This window comes from Bubalus bubalis, chromosome 10 (genome assembly GCF_019923935.1).
Source record: "Bubalus bubalis isolate 160015118507 breed Murrah chromosome 10, NDDB_SH_1, whole genome shotgun sequence".
Lineage (NCBI taxonomy): Eukaryota > Metazoa > Chordata > Mammalia > Artiodactyla > Bovidae > Bubalus > Bubalus bubalis.
The window spans coordinates 53801441-53820610 of record NC_059166.1 but is presented as its reverse complement, the minus strand read 5'-3'; the positions used below and the strand labels follow the sequence as shown (position 1 = coordinate 53820610).

Here is a 19170-nt window from a genome sequence, read left to right as displayed (position 1 = left end):
GAGAGTTTCCTGATGTTGAGGGAGGGCTCTGGAGCCAGACTGGGTTCAAATTCATTCTGCCTTAAGAGTAAACTTGGTTACCAAGTGTGAAATGGAAGTAATCTGTGAAGTGGGAATAAGAACACTAGCCTTCCTCACAGATGTGATTACATAAGTTAACATGTGACATGCTTAGCAGAATCAGTTAACTGTCAAATCTACAGAGTTCCGCCTTATAGTGAGCATTCGCTAAAAGTTGGCCATCATTAGTTATTATAGGCTTTCATCAGAAAGTTCCAGGCTTGAGTGGTCTGAGTCAAACTGGCTACTTTAATAAAATTAACTGGGAAATTGCCCATTTTGGTGTAGTCGAACTGCTTGTGAGTTTGGGAACTAGAGTTATTAACAATTTGATCTTAAACTGATACTCCTTGGGTAAATTACTTAACCTCTCTGAACTTCAGTTTCCTTGTCTTCTATAAAATATAAGTATGGTATAATATACTAAATTTAGGGACTTCCCTGTTGGTCCAGTGGTTAGGGCTCTGTGCTTCCAATGAAGGGGGCTTGGGTTCAGACCTTGGTCAGGGAACTAAAATCCCACATGCTGTGTGGCGTGGCCAAAATAAATTTTTTCTAAGTACTAAATTTAAGCTATAATGATATTCACTCTATGGTGTTACTGTCAGAATGAAATAATATATATAATGTACACAAAGTCATTGGCATATGCTAGTCGCATCCATTTTTATTATGATAGGGCCCAAGTTAACCATCAGAATTAGGTTGTTCTGGCCAATGGGGCAGGGAATTTTATGTTTATCTTTTCTTCTTTCAGTTCTTTAATTTTTGCCTGGCTGAATTTATATGAACTTACTCTGACTTGAATTACTTGACTGGACAAGATCAGTTAATTGTCAAATCTACAGTTTGCATTTTCTAGAAACATAGTCTAAATGGCTTCTTAACTTTAATATCTGACCTCCCAAACATCTCATCGAAATGAAAAAGTTCATTTTATAGCAAGTATTGTCAAGAGGCAGCAAATATTTTTATTCTTTTGACCAGTATTTTCAAAGTGAGTTGTTTTTAACTCTTTAAGCAGGAATGACACTCACATGCTAAACTTCTCCAAGACTGTTTTCCTGGAGATTCTGCAGGAAAGGGCATCCTTGTATAAAGCTGATATGAAGAGCCTGCCCTTGCTTACTTGGGGAGAAGGATGTGTGGGATTAAACTGGGAACAGTGTGAGAGAACCCGAGGCTCAGGGAATGCCAAGGAGGAAGAGTGAGGTTTATCTGACTCAGAAATGGTTGGGTAGAGTGAAAGATGGAGGTTGCAAAAGTTTCCGAATATGGTGTATGAGTGGCGCTGTGTGGAATGAGATTTTGTTCCTTAAGGGGATAAGACCATATCTCTTTGAATGAGAATGAAGTCCACGGCTGGTACATAGTGTTTGGTAGCCACCAAAGGTTTACAGATATTGTCTTATTTAGTCCTCACGATGAAGGAGGCAGAATTGGTATGGTCCTCACTTTCCACCTGAGAGTGTAGACGAGGTCTCAGGTGACATAGCTAGTAGGAAGTAGGGATTGCACTTGACCCCACGTGTCCAGAAGTAGAGTCCAGCATTCCTTCTACTACATGGCGGCTGTTGAAAAGCTGTACCAAGAAAGTCCTCTTCACCCAGAGAAGTAGCCAAAGGAAAAGATAGGTGTGTGGATGAGAAAGAAGAAAGGGAAAGGCGGAGGTTCAGGGGTATATGCTGTGTGGTGAAAGTGTGGAGCCTTGAAGGGAGAGAGGAGGAGAGAGCACCCAGAGGGTAGGTTCCTGGGCACTGCGGGTGAAAGGCCAGGGGAGGGCACTAATGGTTTGGAAGAGGGATCAGCAGAGTCAAGTCTCAGGTTCCCTGCAGACTTGAGTCATGGCAGAGCAGATCTGCACTGTTCCTCTGAGGTCCTGTGGGTGAAGAGACTGCTTCAAGGTACAGACTCATAGTCGAGAACATAGGTTCTGACTACACGGTTTAATCCAGGGTCTGCCATTTACTAGCAATGGGACTTTGGGTAAGTTTATCTTCTGTGCCTCAGTTTCCTCATCTACAAAACGTAGATCATAATAGTACTGACCTCATAAGGTTATTGTGAAGATTAAATGAGATAATACCTGTGAAGCCCTTAGAACAATGCCTGATGCACAGTAAGCACAGATTACCTTTTTTTTAATCATCCAGCTTGTCCCTGGCAGGTAGATGTAGCCAGGAGAAGAGGTGGACCTATCCCAGAAAGTACACCTCCCATAGGTTACAGGTGCTAGAGAGAGGGTGACATATAGTTACTCCCCTGAGCCCATGCCGTGAGCCTGTGCCGTCATGGTAACAGCAGCCTTTGTGGGGTTCTCTTGTGTTTTGACCAAGCTTTCCCTCTCAAAGTGCTTCTGGGTGAGGTAAGGCCCTGTGACAAACAGATGTATTTATTCCTTGAGGAGCTGCAGCCTAGCAGGGACCTCTGAGGAACTAAGGGAATCACATGTATAACACACGGATTGTTCTTTTTTTCTGTTTTGGTTTTGACAGGAAACAGCAAGAGATTGACTCCAAAGATGCTATTATTTTGCATCAGTTTGCAAGACCTAACAATGGTGTCCCCAGTTTATCTCCTTTCTGTTTGAAAATGGAAACTTATTTAAGGATGGCTGACTTACCCTATCAGGTACTTCCGTGCAAATATGTTTTATCCTCGTGGCAGCAATATTGGCTGGCAAGGCAGGGTGGTGGGTGATGGGGGGAGGGGAAGTACTTACTCTCACAGTGGGGCAAGGGTTCGCTCTTGGTGCCAGAGGAAGTGGGTATGAAGCAGCGGTACCCAGTTCTTAGTAGATGCTCAGGAAACTTAGTTCCAGTCTTTTGATTTTTATATCCAGTTTAATGAGTGATCTCATTAAATCCAGAAGGGTCTGGATTTTTCTTAGGTCTCAGGCAGGGACCATGTTATTTTTCTCCTGACAAAGAGTATTCTTTGGTTAATAGTGTGGATAGGCCTGCTGGGTGGCTGTAAATAAAGGTGGGCCTGACATGGTTCTTTCCTTTAGGTTTCTATTTATTGAAAAAATTGTATTTATCTCTCATGAATCTTGAGGGCAGAGGATCCAGCAGGCCACCAAGGAGATATTTGTAGATTTTGTGAGTTTTTCGCCTGGAACTTTTCGCATTCTGTTTGGGTGACTGTCAGCGAAACGCTTGCTTATTTCAGCCGTAGAGAGGGAACGGAGGAATGAATGCATTGAAAATATACATGTTTTTCTGAGTAAGGCTGGAACTGTCTCACAGATTTGACAGGTTGTGTTTTCATTGTTGTTCAGTCATATTTTTTAAGATTCCCTTATGTTTTTCTTTTTCGCTTAATTTCTAGCCGTAGGCATCAGGAAAAAACAAACTTCAATTTTGTTATTTTTTTAAAATTTTATGGTCAAAGCAGGTAATCTTTGTGATATTAATTCCTTGGAATTAACTGACACTTTAGCTTAGTGTATGGCTACTTGTTACAAACATTGAGAATAAAGACATCTCTGAGAGTAGAGCTCTTTTTATATACTTGTTTGAGCATGTTTAATATATCATTTAGAACTGTTATATCTGTTTATTTTTTGACTGCCTCCTCTAGCAGTTTCTGGAAGGACTGAGTTAAAATATTCAAGTATATTTTTTGATTTGTCTCTTTCTTGTCATTCTGTCTATTCTGCCTTTAGGTAAGAGTATGTATATATTCAAGGTTATATTGTTTAGGGCCATATGATATGAAAGATTACATCTTTTACTGTTTTCTTTCTTTTTCTGGTATATAGCACCCATCTCTGTCCCTTATGAATTTTTTAACCTTGAGTTATGTATAATCAGATATTCAGATTGAGTCTCCAGCTTATTTGCCTGGAATATCTTTCTTCATCCTCTTTCTCTATTTTTTTTTTTTTTTGTATTTGTCTCTTGTAGGCAATGTATTAGTTATAACCAATTGGAGAGTCCTTAATTGGTGAGTTTAATCCATTTTTACTTGTAATGATTATTTTATTAGGACATATTTCTAACATCTTTAATATTTTTCTCCTCCCTCTACTTTTTTTTTTTTTTTTCATTTCCTGCTGTCTAATAGATAAAATTTTTTTTCTTGTCATTTAAAATAAATCCTATTTTTGTTCTTATGGCAGTTGCTCTTAAGATTCAAATTCATGTTTATTTATCCATACTCACTTCTTGTACATGTCAGAATCTGTGTTTGCCCTCTAATGATACAAGTCTGCTAGTAGGTTCATGTTAGTCTTGGGCTTCTTTCTTTTCAGGGCTCATTCCAGGTGTGTTGCTATTACCTCATGTTTTAATTCTGGAATTCTGGAAATCCTTTCTCTCTTTATAGGCCTTTTCTTGGCTAAGAAAACTTACCAAGTTATTTGACTAGCCTTATTTCCCATATGTCTTATCCTACAAGATTTACTTATGTTTTTCTATAAGTACTTCTTTGATGAATATTTTGAGTGAGCCTTTATGGGGCAAACCTTCAGTGGATTTGCATGCCCCAGAACATCTTTATTATGCTGCACTTTTGATACATCTTTGTCCAAAGTTCTTTCCTTTCGTGCTTTAAAAATATTACTCCATTGTCTTTTTGCATTGATGTTGCTGCTGATAAGTCTGATGTTCATCTGGTTCTCTTTCTTTCTTTTTGGAAGTTTTTAGAACTTGCATTTACACTCGACTCTTTTTTTTTTTTTTTAATATCTATTTATTTGGCTGCACCATGTCTTAATTGTGGCAGATGAGACCTTTGAGTTGAGGCATGTGGGATCTAGTTCCCTGACCAGTGATCGAACCCCGGCCACCTGCATTGGGAACATGGAGTCTTAGCCACTGGACCACCAGGGAAATCCTTAATCTCAACATTCTGAACTATCATCATTCTCTGGCTTGGTGTGGATTTTTATGTATTTTCTTTGGTCCTTTATGTACGCTTTTCATCTGAAGTCTTTAATCTCTTTTTAATTCTGAGAAACTATCTATGTTCTTCACGTATTTCTTTTTCTTTTTTATTTGTTTGTTTCTCCTTCTTCTTTCCTGTTCCTGATTATCCTGGAATCTGGATCCTGGAATCTCTGCTTTTATTTTCTGTTTCTCTGAACCTATCCTTTATCCTTTATTCTTTTCCTCTTCCTCCTTGGAGAATTCACTTCTCTGAGCTTCCATTGCATCCCTCTATTCTCTTCTCGTAACCATCCTACTATTTATCTCATCCATTGTGTTCAACTTTGCGTTTTTCTTCTTACTATTTCCCCTTGGTTTGTATTACAATCCCTTCCTTTATCCCTTGGAGGATATTTCTTATGCTCATTAATTAAATTAAATTGGTATTTCGCAATCATTCTGCCTTATGTTGTATATATTCGGTGTGCTGCCCTTCTCTTAGTTACTGTACCCCTTAGATGTCTAGTTAATTTGGTTTGAGATCTCCTCTTTCCAGGGACGTTAGCTTCCCTGCCCAGGACTTTGCACTGGGAAAGGTCTAAAGCTTAAGATGCAGGCTGTGTGCCTCTGAAGGAATTTAAGTAAAGTAGGGAGGTGAGCCCCAGGTATCCCCACACCACTGAGATTCCTCCAGTTTGCTGCGTTTCCTTCAGATGATCAAGGTTCAACATTAAGCTCTTACAAAGTAGTAGCATTGGGAGGGGTGGTCTTAGCAGGAAGCAGAGCAGCTGGGAGGTTAGAGAAGAAGTCCCTCAACTAGCCAAGCTTTTGGTTGCCCTGCTAATGATATTACTCCTCCAAGTCCTACCTCCCAGTGGCCTATGCTTTCTGAGCTTGTTTCTCTACAGAGAAGGCATGTGGGGTGGAGGGGGTGTGGCACTGATCTTCCTAAGGCAGGGCTGGGAGAGTTGAATGAAATGCTCAGTTTGGTCACTGGTCCTCTGGGAATATGACACTGAACCTGGATTTCAGGCTGGGAGATCTGGGAGAGCAGAAGATGCTGGAAAAGATTGAAGGCAGGAGGAGAAGGGGATGACAGAGGATAAGATGGTTGGATGGCATTACCAAGTCGATGGTCATGAGTTTGAGCAAGCTCTGGGAGTCAGTGATGGACAGGGAAGCCTGGCATGCTGCAGTCCATGGGGTCGCAGAGTCGGACATGACTGAGCAACTGAACTGAAGGTGATCCAGGTCTTAGACTCACAGAGGGTCTTTGTGAGTGGAACTGGAATGCAAGGGATGAGTCTGGACAGAGAAACAGGGAGATTATTCAGGATTTTGGAAGCCAGCAATGGAGGAGAAAATAGCAAAGACCACAGGGGTTGAATTAATGTTCAGTTGGATTTGAAAGACCCTTGTTCAGCTCGGTGTAGACAGTCAGTGCTTGAAGGTGTGTGTCACTGAGGGACTCACATTGGAGGGAGAGACTGCTCCCCAGCCGCCGCTTGCCCCTGGTCCCTCATCACTCCCCACCACATCACTGCATTTAGCTGTGACCGCTTCTGGGAATGAGGGCCCAAACCTGAGTTTTCTGCTCTGTGGCCTCTCCTGGCTTTCTATATTTCCTGTGCCCCCCATCCTTGATGAAGTCATCCTGTGGACAGCGGTGTGGCAGCTGCCAGGCTGTGTTACCTTTTCCTTCCCTGGTGGCTCAGACAGTAAAGAATCCGCCTGCAATGCAGGAGACCTGGGTTTGATCCCTGGGTCGGGAAGATCTCTTGGAGAAGGGAATGGCAACCCACTCCAGTATTCTTGCCTGGAGAATCCCATGGACAGAGGAGCCTGGTGGGCTACAGTCTATGGGATCACAAAGAGTTGGACACTAACACTTTTCTTTTAAAAGAATGAAGGTAGATGATACCATTTTTTTAAAATTATTTATTTTTGCCTGCACTGGGTCTTCACTGCTGTACACGGGTTTTCTCTTGTTGTGGCTCCTGGGCTCTAGGGAGCAGGCTCAGTAGCTGTGGTGCATGGGCTTCATTGCTCCATGGCATGTGGGATCTTCCTGGATCGAATCTGTGTCCCTTGCATTGGCAGGAAGATTCTTAACCAGTGGACCACCAGGGAAGTCCTGCCCTTTCCTTGCTTGCCTTCAAGCCCTCAAGCTCTAAGTGCTTGTGCTCTACCAGCAGCCTAACCACCTCTGGTCATGTTTCAGGCTTCTGCTTTTCATTAGTATAGCTGGAGCAGCTGGACACACGCCTAGCTCTGAAGCCTGGAGAAACCTTCAAGAGGGGGACTGCTTACCCCTTCTAAAATTATTATTTCCTGTTAAGTTATATTTTTTATGAAAGGAGTGATATTGGAGTGTTTCTTCTGTGAGGTCTCTATGGAAAATAAATGAAGTGAGTGTTCATCGGGGTGGGTAACAGGAAGATGGTTTTATGATTTAGAAAGGGATGCTCTGATCCCATCTTGGGGGTGGGGGTGGGGATCCTTTGAGACCTTGTGCGTCCTCAGTGAGGGTTTGTGTTGTTGCTGGTGGTGCCTGGGAAGTACTATTTGGGCCTTTGCTTGGAGGATCAGGAGAGAGGTATTTTGTCATCAATCCAGGGAGCACTACCCTCTGCCCCTTCTTTGCCCTGTGCCTTTTAAAAAAAGATTAAAATGTCATGTTCCTAAGAGCATGACTTTATATTTGAAGCTTTTTTATTTTTTAATCGAAATGAGACAGGGATAAATATTTGATGACCATTAGTAGGAACTCACAAGGGTTTTCTTAAAAAGCCTGATGTATTAGTTGCAGTTGTTAGCTTTTTAAAATAAGAATATAAATATTGGTAGATGAATTTTTTAAACTTCATTTTGTTATAATTATAGATTCATAGGAAGTTACCAAAAAGATGTAAGGAGGTCCTGCAGATATGGTTATTTTTTTTTTCAAAATGAAAACAGCTTTACCATTTGTTTTTCTGATTACATTTGGATGACATGGCCCTTATAAGAATTTTAACAATTTCAACAAAGCATCAGTGGAAAATGAAAATCGATGATATCTTACTAGCTGGAGATTATCATCACAAATACTTCTGAGCATCTTTCCATACTTGTTTTTAGGCATACATACATATATAAAGGGCTTCCCTAGTGGCTCAGATGGTAAAGAATCTGCCTACAATGAGGGAGACCTGAGTTTGATCTCTGGGTCAGGAAGAGCCCCTGGAGAAGGGAATTGCTACCCACTTCAGTATTCTGGCTGGAGAATCCCATGGACAGAAGAGCCTGGTGGGCTACAGTCCACAGCGTCGCAAAGAGTTGGACACGACTGAGTGACTTTCACATAAAGATACCTGAATCATTTGCCAAACTGATTGTATAAGAAGCATGTATTTCACGCAATCCTTCTTTTTAAATCTGAGAAAGAAAAGAGAAGGAAATGGCTCTTTTTGAAACTCTCTGCTCTGGTTCTTAGCCCTAACTTCTAATGTTCTATTTGTTTGCTCTTTTTGTTTGTACACCACCCTCCTGCCCTATACCACCCCACCATCTTTTTGTTTTGGAAATTTTCAGAGCTACAGACAAGTTAAAAGAATAGTATATGAACATCCATATGCCCTTTCCCTAGACTCACCAATTGTTAACATGTTGCCTTCTTTCCTTTACTTCTTTTTATGTATACTTGACTTCTTTTTATGAAAAAAATTTTTAATGCAACATTTGAACATAAGCTGTAAGAATCTCAACACTTCACCCCTCCATACTTTAGGGTGCATCTTCAAAACAGAAAGACATTCTTCTACAAAACTATAGTGTGTAGTTATAAAGGGAAGTACTCAGATTTTTCCTTTCTGTGTAGGGGAAACCAATCCCTCCCTACTGTGTGTTTCTCCCCTTGAGTCTCCTTTGCGACTCACATGAAACACTTCATTTCTGACACTTCTGGCCAAACATGAGGCCCACAGCAGTCAGTCCTCCCTGACACCAGCTGGACGTTGTTATTCAGTTGCTCAGTCATGTCCGACTCTTTGCGACTTTGCGACCCCGTGGACTGCAACACACGAGGCTTCCCTGTGCATCACCATGTCCTGGAGCTTGCTCAAATTCATGTCCATTGAGTCGGTGATGCCATCCAACTGTCTCATCCTCTGTCGACCCTGCCTTCAGCTGGACAACCTACACTTTAGTTCAATCCTGACGCTACCCAGAGGCAGCATCAGATTCTCTGGGTTAAGTCCCACAAGACTGCCCCCTGCTTTAGATGCTAGTCGCAAGCCCAGATTGTCACCTGTGCTTCTGACCAACCGACTATAGATCAGAGGTTCTAATGACCCCTCCTTAGGTTTGATTACTAGGCTAGAGCAGCTCACAGGACTCAGGGAAACACTTATGTTTACCAACTTACTGAAGGATTTGATAAAGGATACAGATGAACAGCTAAATGAAGAGGGACATGTGGGAGGGTCCTGAGTAGGAACGTCTGTTCTTGCGTATTTGGGAGTATCACCCTCCCAGTTGGATGTGCTCACCAGCCTGGAGGCTCTTCAAGCCCCATACTTAGGGGATTTTGTGGAGGCTTCCTCAAGTAGTGTGCACATGTGTGCTAAGTCATTTCAGTCATGTCTGACTCTTTGTGACCCTGTGGCCCATATGACCCTATGACCCTGTGGCCTGTAGCCCACCAGGCTCCTCTGTCCATGGGATTCTCCAGGTAAGAATACTGGAGTGGGTTGCCATGCCCTCCTCCAGGGGATCTTCCTGACCCAGGATTGAACCCGCATCTCTTAACATCTCCTGCATTGGCAGGTGGGTTCTTTATCACTAGTGCCACCTGGGAAGTCCTCCTCAAGTATTTATGACCAGTTAATAACTCCATGTCCAACCCCTCTCTGCTCTCTGGAGGATGGGGGAGGAGGTTGAAAACGCTAAGCTTCTAATTGTGACTTGGTCTTTCTGGTGACCAGTTTATCCAGGAGCCCACTCAGAGTCACTGCCTCAGAACAAAAGGTTTTCCTCATGCTCTGAACACTTAGGGATTTATAAGGATTTTAGGAGCTCTGTGCTGGGAGCCAAGGGCAGAGACTAATGCATTTATTTCTTATTCACAATAATGGATGCATGAATTTTTTTTCAACGAGTTATATAATCCACAAAAGGTGCTCAAATTTAGCTCAAATTTACCCAGTGGGGGACCTTTCAAGATGGTTCCAGAGGTGCTGTGAATGTAATGGATATAAATTTAACTGAAAAGTTTGGGGCACTGTGGCCAGTGTAGCATGTCAAAGTTCCAAGATTGGGATTTCTCTGAAGGTTGCAAGTTCTCCATTTTGAAATGGGGATGGTGATGTCAATACTTCTGATAAAGGCACTCTGTCAAACACATTGTGTGCATTTTCTCATTTAATTTTAGCCACTGCTATTATCCTAATGGGCTGCCCAGGTGGCACTAGTGGTAAAGAACCTGCCTACTAATGCAGGAGGCATAAGAGACGTGGGTTCGATTCCTGGGTTGGGAAGATCCCCTGGAGGAGGACATGGCAACCTACTCCAGTGTTCTTGCCTGGAGAATCACATGGACAGAGGAGCCTGGTGAGCTACAGTCCATAGGGTCGCAAAGAGTCAGACACTACTGAAGCAACTTAGCGTGGCATAGCATATTATCCCAATAATATATAGATGAATCCAGGGGGATTAAGGGAGACCAGGGAGGTTCAAGGTCACACAGTGACTAAATGAGGGCACCAGAGTTTTAAACCCAAAGCCTATGGCTTTCACTGCTGTGCTAATAATGTAGCATAAATGTAGATGCATTAATCTCATCTAGGACAGACTTGCAGGTGGAGACATCAGCTTGGCAAAGATGAAGAGGATTTACTTCTTCATCATTCTTCTCAAAACTACTTTCAGAAACTATTGTTGGTGGGCCAGTCAGACTCCAATTGCCTAAACAAAATTAGACCAGGAGTTCTTTAATATGTTTAAGGAAGTTAAGGAATATTAAGTATTATTTAAAAATTATATAGATTTATTTTAAAAGGAATATAACATTCAGAAAAATTGAAATTCATGGAAAAAAGATTACCGTCATCTCACACTTAGTTTTGCCAGTTACTTTTGTGTTTCTTTTTAAAAATATTTTTTTAATTCATCTAATCTTTAGATATTTTCATAGTATCTCTAAAATGTTGTCTCCTGCTTCCTGGAGTAGGAAGTGGCAACCCGATCCAGTGTTCTTGCTGGAAAATTCCATGGACAGAGAAGCCTGGTGGGCACAGTCCACGTGGTCACAAAGAGTCAGACACAAACTGAGCATAGGAATGTGCGTGTGCGCGCGTACACACACACACACACACGCCACCACAAGAGAGCATATGTACAAGTCTTTACATGGACATATGCTTTCTTTTCTCTTAGATGAACACCTAGGAGGGAAATGATTGGATTGAGTGGCAGGTGTGTACTTAACCTTTTAAGAAATAAACAAATAATTTCAAAATGGTTGTACCATTTTACATTCCCATCAGCAATGTCTGAGAGTTCAGTTTCCTGCACAGGAACCAACATTTGGCTAATAGTCTATAGTATCTGAACTATTGACTTGTATGAAGTATGAGAAGTTTGTAATAATCTGATTAATTTAAGCTGTGTAGACCACCCAAAACTGAATTCAGATTTAAAAATCAACTTTGAGGTTCACACAGTCCAAATTTACTGAGAAAAGCAATTGAATAAATACTATCATTATCACAGAATCTGCTCCATCAGTGTGGTTAAGATCTTTTTATACAGGGATCAGAAGATGTTACCCTGTCATTCTCAATGCTTATAAACTCTGTGACTCCACCCCCACCTCCCACCAACCCCGTTTTGGGATCAGAATCTCCCCTGACACACTATAAACTTCTAGTGTGGGTATAAATCAAACGGAGGTTGTCAAATGTACAGATTTCTGGCCACCTTTCCCTGGATTCTGACTCAGTGATCTGGGCGTGGGCCTAGGAATCTGCATTTTCATAGGCACTGGACTTGAATGTGTTGGGCACACTTTGTTATATCCCGCTGTTATAATTTCTGGGACCACTTGTTTGCAATATAGTGGTATCATGATAAGCATTTTCAAGTGTAAGGTACTGTTCCAAGTGAGGTTTCTGATCGGTAGCCCAATCAGTATATGCCTCCTTTATTTTCACTTTCTGCATTTTTGGATTGTTTATACATTATAATTAGACTGACTCTGACCAGGATGAAAATGATTTCAGCTCTCATCTTCCTTTCTGCTCTTTAAAAAAACAAACAAACCAGTAAGCCAGAACAGTAAGGGCTTCCCTGGTGGCTCAGATGGTAAAGAATCTGCCTGCAATGTGGGAGACCTGGGCTCGATCCCTGGGTTGGGAAGATCCCCTGGAGAAGGGCATGGCAACCCACTTCAATATTCTGGCCTGGAGAATCACCATGGACAGAGGACCCGGCAGGCTACAGTCCACAGGGTCGCAAAGAGTCAGACACAACTGAACGACTAAGCGCACACAAGCCAGAACCCATGATAAAATGTATGGGAGTATAGTAATATTTTCATGTGAGATAAGCCTTTTTTCCCCCAGATTAACTGTTTATCCCCTTAAGAGTTTTTATTCTGATTTCATTCACTTGAATAGTGCAGTCACTATCAAATATACTGTTGGAATGTTTGTTTCTGTTAACCATACAGTGAAGTTTAAATAAAACTTTGCTTTTCTCTTTACAATTTACTCTGCTTAGAATTATTTTGGTGGAAAACTCTCTGCTCAAGGGAAAATGCCTTGGATTGAATATAATCATGAAAAAGTTTCCGGGACAGAATTCATAATTGACTTTCTGGAAGAGAAACTTGGAGTGAATTTAAACAAAAACCTTGGTCCTCATGAAAGAGCCATCTCCAGGGCAGTGACTAAGATGGTGGAGGAGCATTTCTACTGGTGAGTCCCCCCAGGGGCCTGGGTGGGTGTCTAGGGCACGTCCCCATCATGTGAAGCAAGCCAGTGGTTTCACGTTTCAGCTCCCCCGCCCCCCACCCCCCCAACTGCTGCACCTTTTCCAAAGTGTTCTACATTCTGACCGACTTAGGGGTCAAACTATGACTGTTAAGTCTCTAGGTATCTAGAGCAGAATTGACATTTTCTGTTGAGGCCCAGCTAGGACATATGTTAGGCTATTTGAACTACATTTGTCTGTGGCAACTACTTAATTCTGCGATTTTAGCGCAAAAGCAGCCATAGATGATACACACATGAATAAGCATCACTGTGTTTAAATAAAACAACAAAAGCACTGACATTTGAATTTCATTTAATATAAAATACTGTTCTTTTGATTTTTTCCCCCCTCAACCATTTACAAATATGAAAACTTCTTAGCCCATGAGGGAGATAGACTGGGCTTTTTACAAATACAAACTCCTGAATTAATGTTGCATCAGGTACTCAAAGGAGGGAACAGAAGACTAAGGCAGATAGAAGTCTCAGGTGAAATAAATTATGCAAGCTTTGGCAGAGTACTGTCAGTTTTCCCTGTATGACAAGAGCTTCTCCCTGATCCAGAAGTAAAGCTTACTACTGTTTTCTGAGTACCTTTGCCTTGGTTGGCTGACTCCTAGCTTGTACTTTATCCTGATTGGCTGACTCCTAGCTTCCATATTCCCTGAGTTTGAAGCATTGCAGACACTGTGTGGGTCAGGTGCCCCTGTTTTGCAGGTTACCACCTGCTGTGACGTTGCATGAGTTAGGCAGACTTGGTTCTTCTTGCTTTACAATCTCATTGAAATGTGGGTGGTTTTTTTTTTTTTTTTCCGTTTATCTTCTAGAGTTTTAGCCTTTCTGTACACTCCAATAGGTAAGAAATATTTTTTCCCTGATTTCTGCACTTCATCTTGTTCTAAAGATTTAATAAAGAATTGCTGAGTCCACTTTTTTGGGGCATTAATTGTTACTACTAGGTCATTGCTCGCTGAGTAGCTTTCACCTCTTCCACGGAGACTTACAGTCAATGTGGGGTTGACTAGAAAGTTCTTTGCCTTCACATTCCTATTTCATACATTCAGCTCTTTCTAAATGGAAAACTTGCCTCTTGAATTTTGTGACCTTCTGCTTTTTTTCTTTTTCTTTTTCCGCTTTCAGTTCTTGCCCACTTTATTCCAGGACTGACCTGAAGCATCACTTTCTTCTCTTTCTCACTGCATAGATGAAGGTGGTGGGAGGAAGGAGAGAGTCAGGCAGAGGAGGCAGGGCTGCAGATCAGTATGGGAATGATCACAGACTCAGTGTGGTCTGTTCCTTATAATACTTATGGAGAACTGCTTGTCCTTCCCTCTCAAAGAGTGCAGGGGTTACAGGGTGGACCAAAATGCATGAGTGCAGGTGATACGCTTAGCCTCACACAAAAGCCCTTGGGGGACAGAGTCGTCTCACTTGCTCGCCTGGGGTCGCAGGTCCTGCTCTGCAGTGATCAGGAAAATGAAGAACCAGCATAGGGCCACCCAGGATCTCTGTGCCTTCTCTTGCTAAGCCGCCACCCCCCACCCCTAAGTGCTACTTCATTTGATGGATGGGCCATTAATATGGAGAGCTAGCACTTTTTCAGCTGCCTGAAAAGCTGAAAGCCTTACAGTTAAGTTGGTACTTTTGCGACACTCTGATTTCTGTGTGTGCTATGTGTGCGTGCATAAAATTTATGTTCGGCTTAGAAAGACTTTGATCCAGCAAGATTTCCAAGTACCACCTGTCACTGCTTCTTGCTCTGGGTGTTAGTGACGTGTTATATATGTTTACTTCCTGATAGAAGTTCATCTTCTGTTCTTCCCTTCTCTTCTTTTCCTACTGATGTGATGAGGGGGCAGGGTGTGGTGGGCAGGGTTGGGAGGGAGCCTTGGGAGGTGGTACTCCAGTGGGTGAGAATCTTAATTTTACAGATCACAAACCCCCAAGTGCTTGGGAAGTTGCAAAGGTCATATGTAGATTCTTCTCTTTTTAATTAAAAAATAGTAATTTTAAATTAGTACTTAAAAATTTTTTTTATTCTTTTGGCTGTGCTGGGTCTTCATTGCTGTGTGGGTTTTTCTCTAGTTGCTGGGGGGGCTACTCTCTAGCTGCAGTGTGTGGGCTTCTCGTTGTGGTGGCATCTCTTGTTGCGGCACATGGGCTCTAAGTTGCCAGGGCTTCAGAAGGTGCAGCATGAGGGCTCAGTAGTTGCAGTTCCCAGGCTCCAGAGCATAGGCTCAATAATTGTGGCACATGGGCTTAACTGCTCTGTGGCATGTGGGATCTTCCCGGATCAAGAATCAAACCCGTGTCTCCTGCACCTGCAGGTGGACTCTTTACCACCGAGCCACCAGGAGAGCTCTTAATTAGTATTTTTAAATTAAAATACAAATAGCTTACTTTTGGGGGTTAGCTACTGTTTCTCATTTGTGTCTCCTCAAGCGTTTATTTGAGAAATGAATAGTGAAGGTGGGAGGTCAAGTCTTGATTGTGATACAAATATCCAGTGACCTTTCAAAAAAAAAAATCCTAGTTCCTCCAATTTCTTTTAGTCTTCAGTAGCAGAAGGAAAAACAAACTTTCTCTGTTTCTTTAACTTTCCAAACCTTTAGCTAACTTATTGCTTTGGGGAGATCCTGAACAGTCTTTCTTGAGAGCTCTAAATCCCAACACCCACCCCCTTTACCCGGCACAATCCATGGTAAGAAAGTGCATGCCTGTGGAAACTGGGGGCCAGCATAGGGAACTGACCACAGTATGTAGGAAAATATTACAAGTATGAGCTTTCCATGAGAGCTTGTTGAATTTTGATCATCGATGAGCTCTAAGGTTGTGTTTATACTTACAGAAGTGTAAGAGGGAGAATTAATTATTGGACTCAATTGATTCAGTTATCTGGAGTTTTCAGATATGTCTGTCTTGCTCTGAAACTTTGAAAATACTCTACTTCAGATATGGTTTTCTGAAAAACAAAGGCTCCTGATATTATATAATGAAAACATTATCTAACATCATATAATTCTGAAGCTCTGAATCAGGTCTGTACAAAAAGCACACTCAGCTATAAAGTGGTTTTTTCTTGCGCTTGAAATCTGTACAATTATATCCCACTTGCATTATAAATACTATTATTGAAGATGAAGGAGACAGGTTTTTTATCCCCTTTATTTCACTGGATGCTAAAGTTAAATGCAGGGAAGCCAGAATAAAGCAAAGTCTGAGAGACTTGGGGTCACATCACTGGAATGAAATTGTTTTGGTAACAGATGCTATAGTAGCTTCTAGGTGACATACTGTCCCCTTGTGGACACTACTGAGTGTTGTGTGTGTGTGTGTGTGTGTGTGTGTTAGAAGCTCAGTTGTGTCCGACTCTTTGTGACCCCATGGACTGTAGCCCGCCAGGCTCCACTGTTCATGGAATTCTCCAGGCAAGAGTACTGGAGTGGGTTGCCATTTCCTTCTCCAGGGAATCTTCCTAACCCAGGCAATGAACCTGGGTCTCCCATATTGCGGGCAGATTCTTTACTTTCTGAGTCACCAGGAGTGTCTTAAGCTCTTTTAATCTCAATTGTCAAACTCCCTATAGTCATAACAATTTCACCCATAAAAATATAGATGTTAGAAAAGAGGATTCAAATCACTTCTAGGTTGGCTATAATTGAATTTTTTTTTTGATGTGGACTATTTTTTAAAGTCTTTATTGAATTTTTTGCAATATTGTTTCTGTTTTATGTTTTGTTTTTTCCTCCCCTTGAGGCATGTGGCATCTTTGTTCCCTGACCAGTGATCAAACCTGCACCCCCTGAATTGGAAGGTCAAGTTTGAACCACTAGACCGCCAAGGAAGTCCCATTTTTTAAAATTTTGAGCTTGGCTTTTGGTGAGTTGGAGAGATGGGATGCTTTAATAAAAGGACTTACCTGAGATTTTCTCTAAAAGCCAGGAGACTCTCTCTCCTTGATTACAACTCGATTGAAATGGTCCCCTATCCTTTCTTTTTTGTATCCCTCCCCCCAGTTTTAGATGTAGTGAGGGCTCCGTTCAGAGAGGCATTTCTAATACTGTGAAAGGTGGTGAAATTGCAGAAGCATATCATATGCTCCTGCACTCTAGAGCATCTAGACTACAAGTGAAAGGTGGCAAGGAGGTAGTAGCATGACCAGGAAAAGGGCATTCTCATGGTTGGAAAGGCCACATGCTAAGATTCATTCAGCAGACAGTAGGTTTGCACTTTCTTCCATATGTGCTAATAGTCATTTCGGCCACAGCCCAGGCTTCATGGGAGGTTATAATGAGAGATATCCTTATTAAAGCATCAGAGATCTTCTTTCCTTCCTAGCTTCTTTAAAAATGTCTCAGCTGGGTTTACTCTTCAGTTCTAAGATCATTGATAGTGGGGGAAAAAAACAAGCCTCTTTGACGTCATTTTGTAGGAAAGACCAGATATATCAGTTGTGATATATAAAACAAAATGAGTATCAACTTCCTGACAGAGGCTCTCAGAATGAGAAATTATTTTAATTGCTCAGCCTGGCCCAGTTTCCAAATTGGCCCTCACCATCCTCTCTGGTTTATAATTCACAATTCCCTGAGTAGTGGCCTCTTCCCAGCAGAGAGTGAAGAGACAGATCCCAGAAGGAGAAAGGGGGCAGCCCTTTCTTCCTCAGTCTCCACAGGCCTCTCTCATTGCATTTTCCTGCATAAATATTGTCAGCCTTTAGAAACACTACTTTGCAGCAGCTGGCTCAGAACTTTCCATTCAGTCAACATTCAGTTCATCCTTTCAGCAGAGTTCCAGGATGAATGACCACTAGGTGCTGGATGTCAGGGAAGACAAGGTGCCTGTCCTCAGCTGGCTCACAGGGGAGGGCGCCATCCAGCCTGCATAGCCAGGCAGCGCTGGGCAAGAGTCTGAAGAGCACCTGCTGGAGCGATGTGATGCAGGCTTCTGGAGGAGATGATGTCAAACAGGATCTAGAGCCAGTCAGAGTGGTAGGGGAAGGGATCGGCTGAGAGCGTAAGATGAGGATGTCAGGGGGAGGGGGCAGCAGTCTGCAAAAGTCTAGAGGCAAGAAGGAGGCAGTCGGGGAGGCATGCATAATTCCATGGGGAAACAGTGCCATTTTGGGGTCAGGCTGTGGCGGGGAGGTTGGGATGGGGGAGGCTGAGGTGCCAGGTGAAGCAGCTATGGGGAGCAAATGCATGACTCCGAGAAGCAGTGTGATACCATGGGATTTGTGTTTTAGGAAGCTTTTTGTGGCTGACTAGGGGAAAATGGATTTCTAGAAGTCCTTAAGGGGCCGTTGGGAGACCTGTGAGGAGGCCACCGTCCTCAGGGTTGGGCAGTGCTGCAGCCTGAATGATAGTGTCAGTCGAATTGGTGACAAAGCCACAGGGTGACTGGCTATCAGGAGGGAGGAGTGGGGAGCGGTGAAGAGGACCTCCTGGGATTCCTTCTGGTTTCCGTGCAGAGTGGCAGATTTGCGAGGAAGAAAGAGGGTGAATCCAACTTTGGAAATGTTGGTTTGAGTGCCTGAGGCTCCCTCAGTGTATCTGTGGATCTCAGGACAGAGGTCTTGTGGGCTGTGATATGGAGTTAGGAGTCCTCACTTTGAAATCATGAATGTGAAACATAGAAACAGCCCACGAATGAGGTGTAAGAAGGTAGAAGTGATAAAGATAAAAGTCTTGGCAACATGTAAGAGATGAGAGGAAAGTGGTAGAGACGTAAGCCAAGAGAGAATTCTAAGAAAGAGGCTGATAGTGTTGGATGCTGCAAAGAGTTCAAGGAAGATAAAGATGAAAAGAAAATGTATTTGAACTTTGCAACAAGAAGGGATTGTTGACTTGGACAAGAGTGGTTTCGGTGGAGTGGTGGGTACGGAAGTCCCTTTCATGTGGAGATGTTCAGGAAGCTTTCATGTGGGAGGGTGTGGACTTGTGGTTGTCAGGATATGGCAGCATGTTTGAGGGATGTCTTTGATCTGTAGAAATTGACTTAGGGACCCTTGAAGCGCGCATTTTCATTGACATTGCATTTTATACCCACTTCACAGGACTTGGCCATAGAAGAGCCTGCCTGGCCCTCATTTGCTTCTCTTCCCTGATACTGGTCTACAGTTTTGGGCACAGGGAGTGAAAGAGAGGAAGGAAAACGAGAGCAGGGTGGGGAAGAGAAGGAAAGAAAGCCAAAAGCTGAGGTTACTTTCAGCTGCCACATTCTGAATC

General features: G+C 42.5%; 1 protein-coding gene across 7 annotated transcripts in view; it reads left to right on the top strand.

Annotated features, from left to right (window-relative positions):
* Positions 1-19170, top strand: part of FAXC (failed axon connections homolog, metaxin like GST domain containing) — a 79619-nt gene that overhangs the window by 4015 nt on the left and 56434 nt on the right. For all 7 annotated transcript variants that reach the window (XM_025294626.3, XM_044924334.2, XM_025294627.3 and 4 more), the window contains 2 exons: positions 2556-2691; positions 12690-12886. In XM_025294626.3, coding sequence (XP_025150411.3) covers positions 2653-2691; positions 12690-12886 — 236 coding nt within the window. In that variant the 5' untranslated portion in view covers positions 2556-2652. The remainder of the gene's footprint in view (positions 1-2555; positions 2692-12689; positions 12887-19170) is intronic.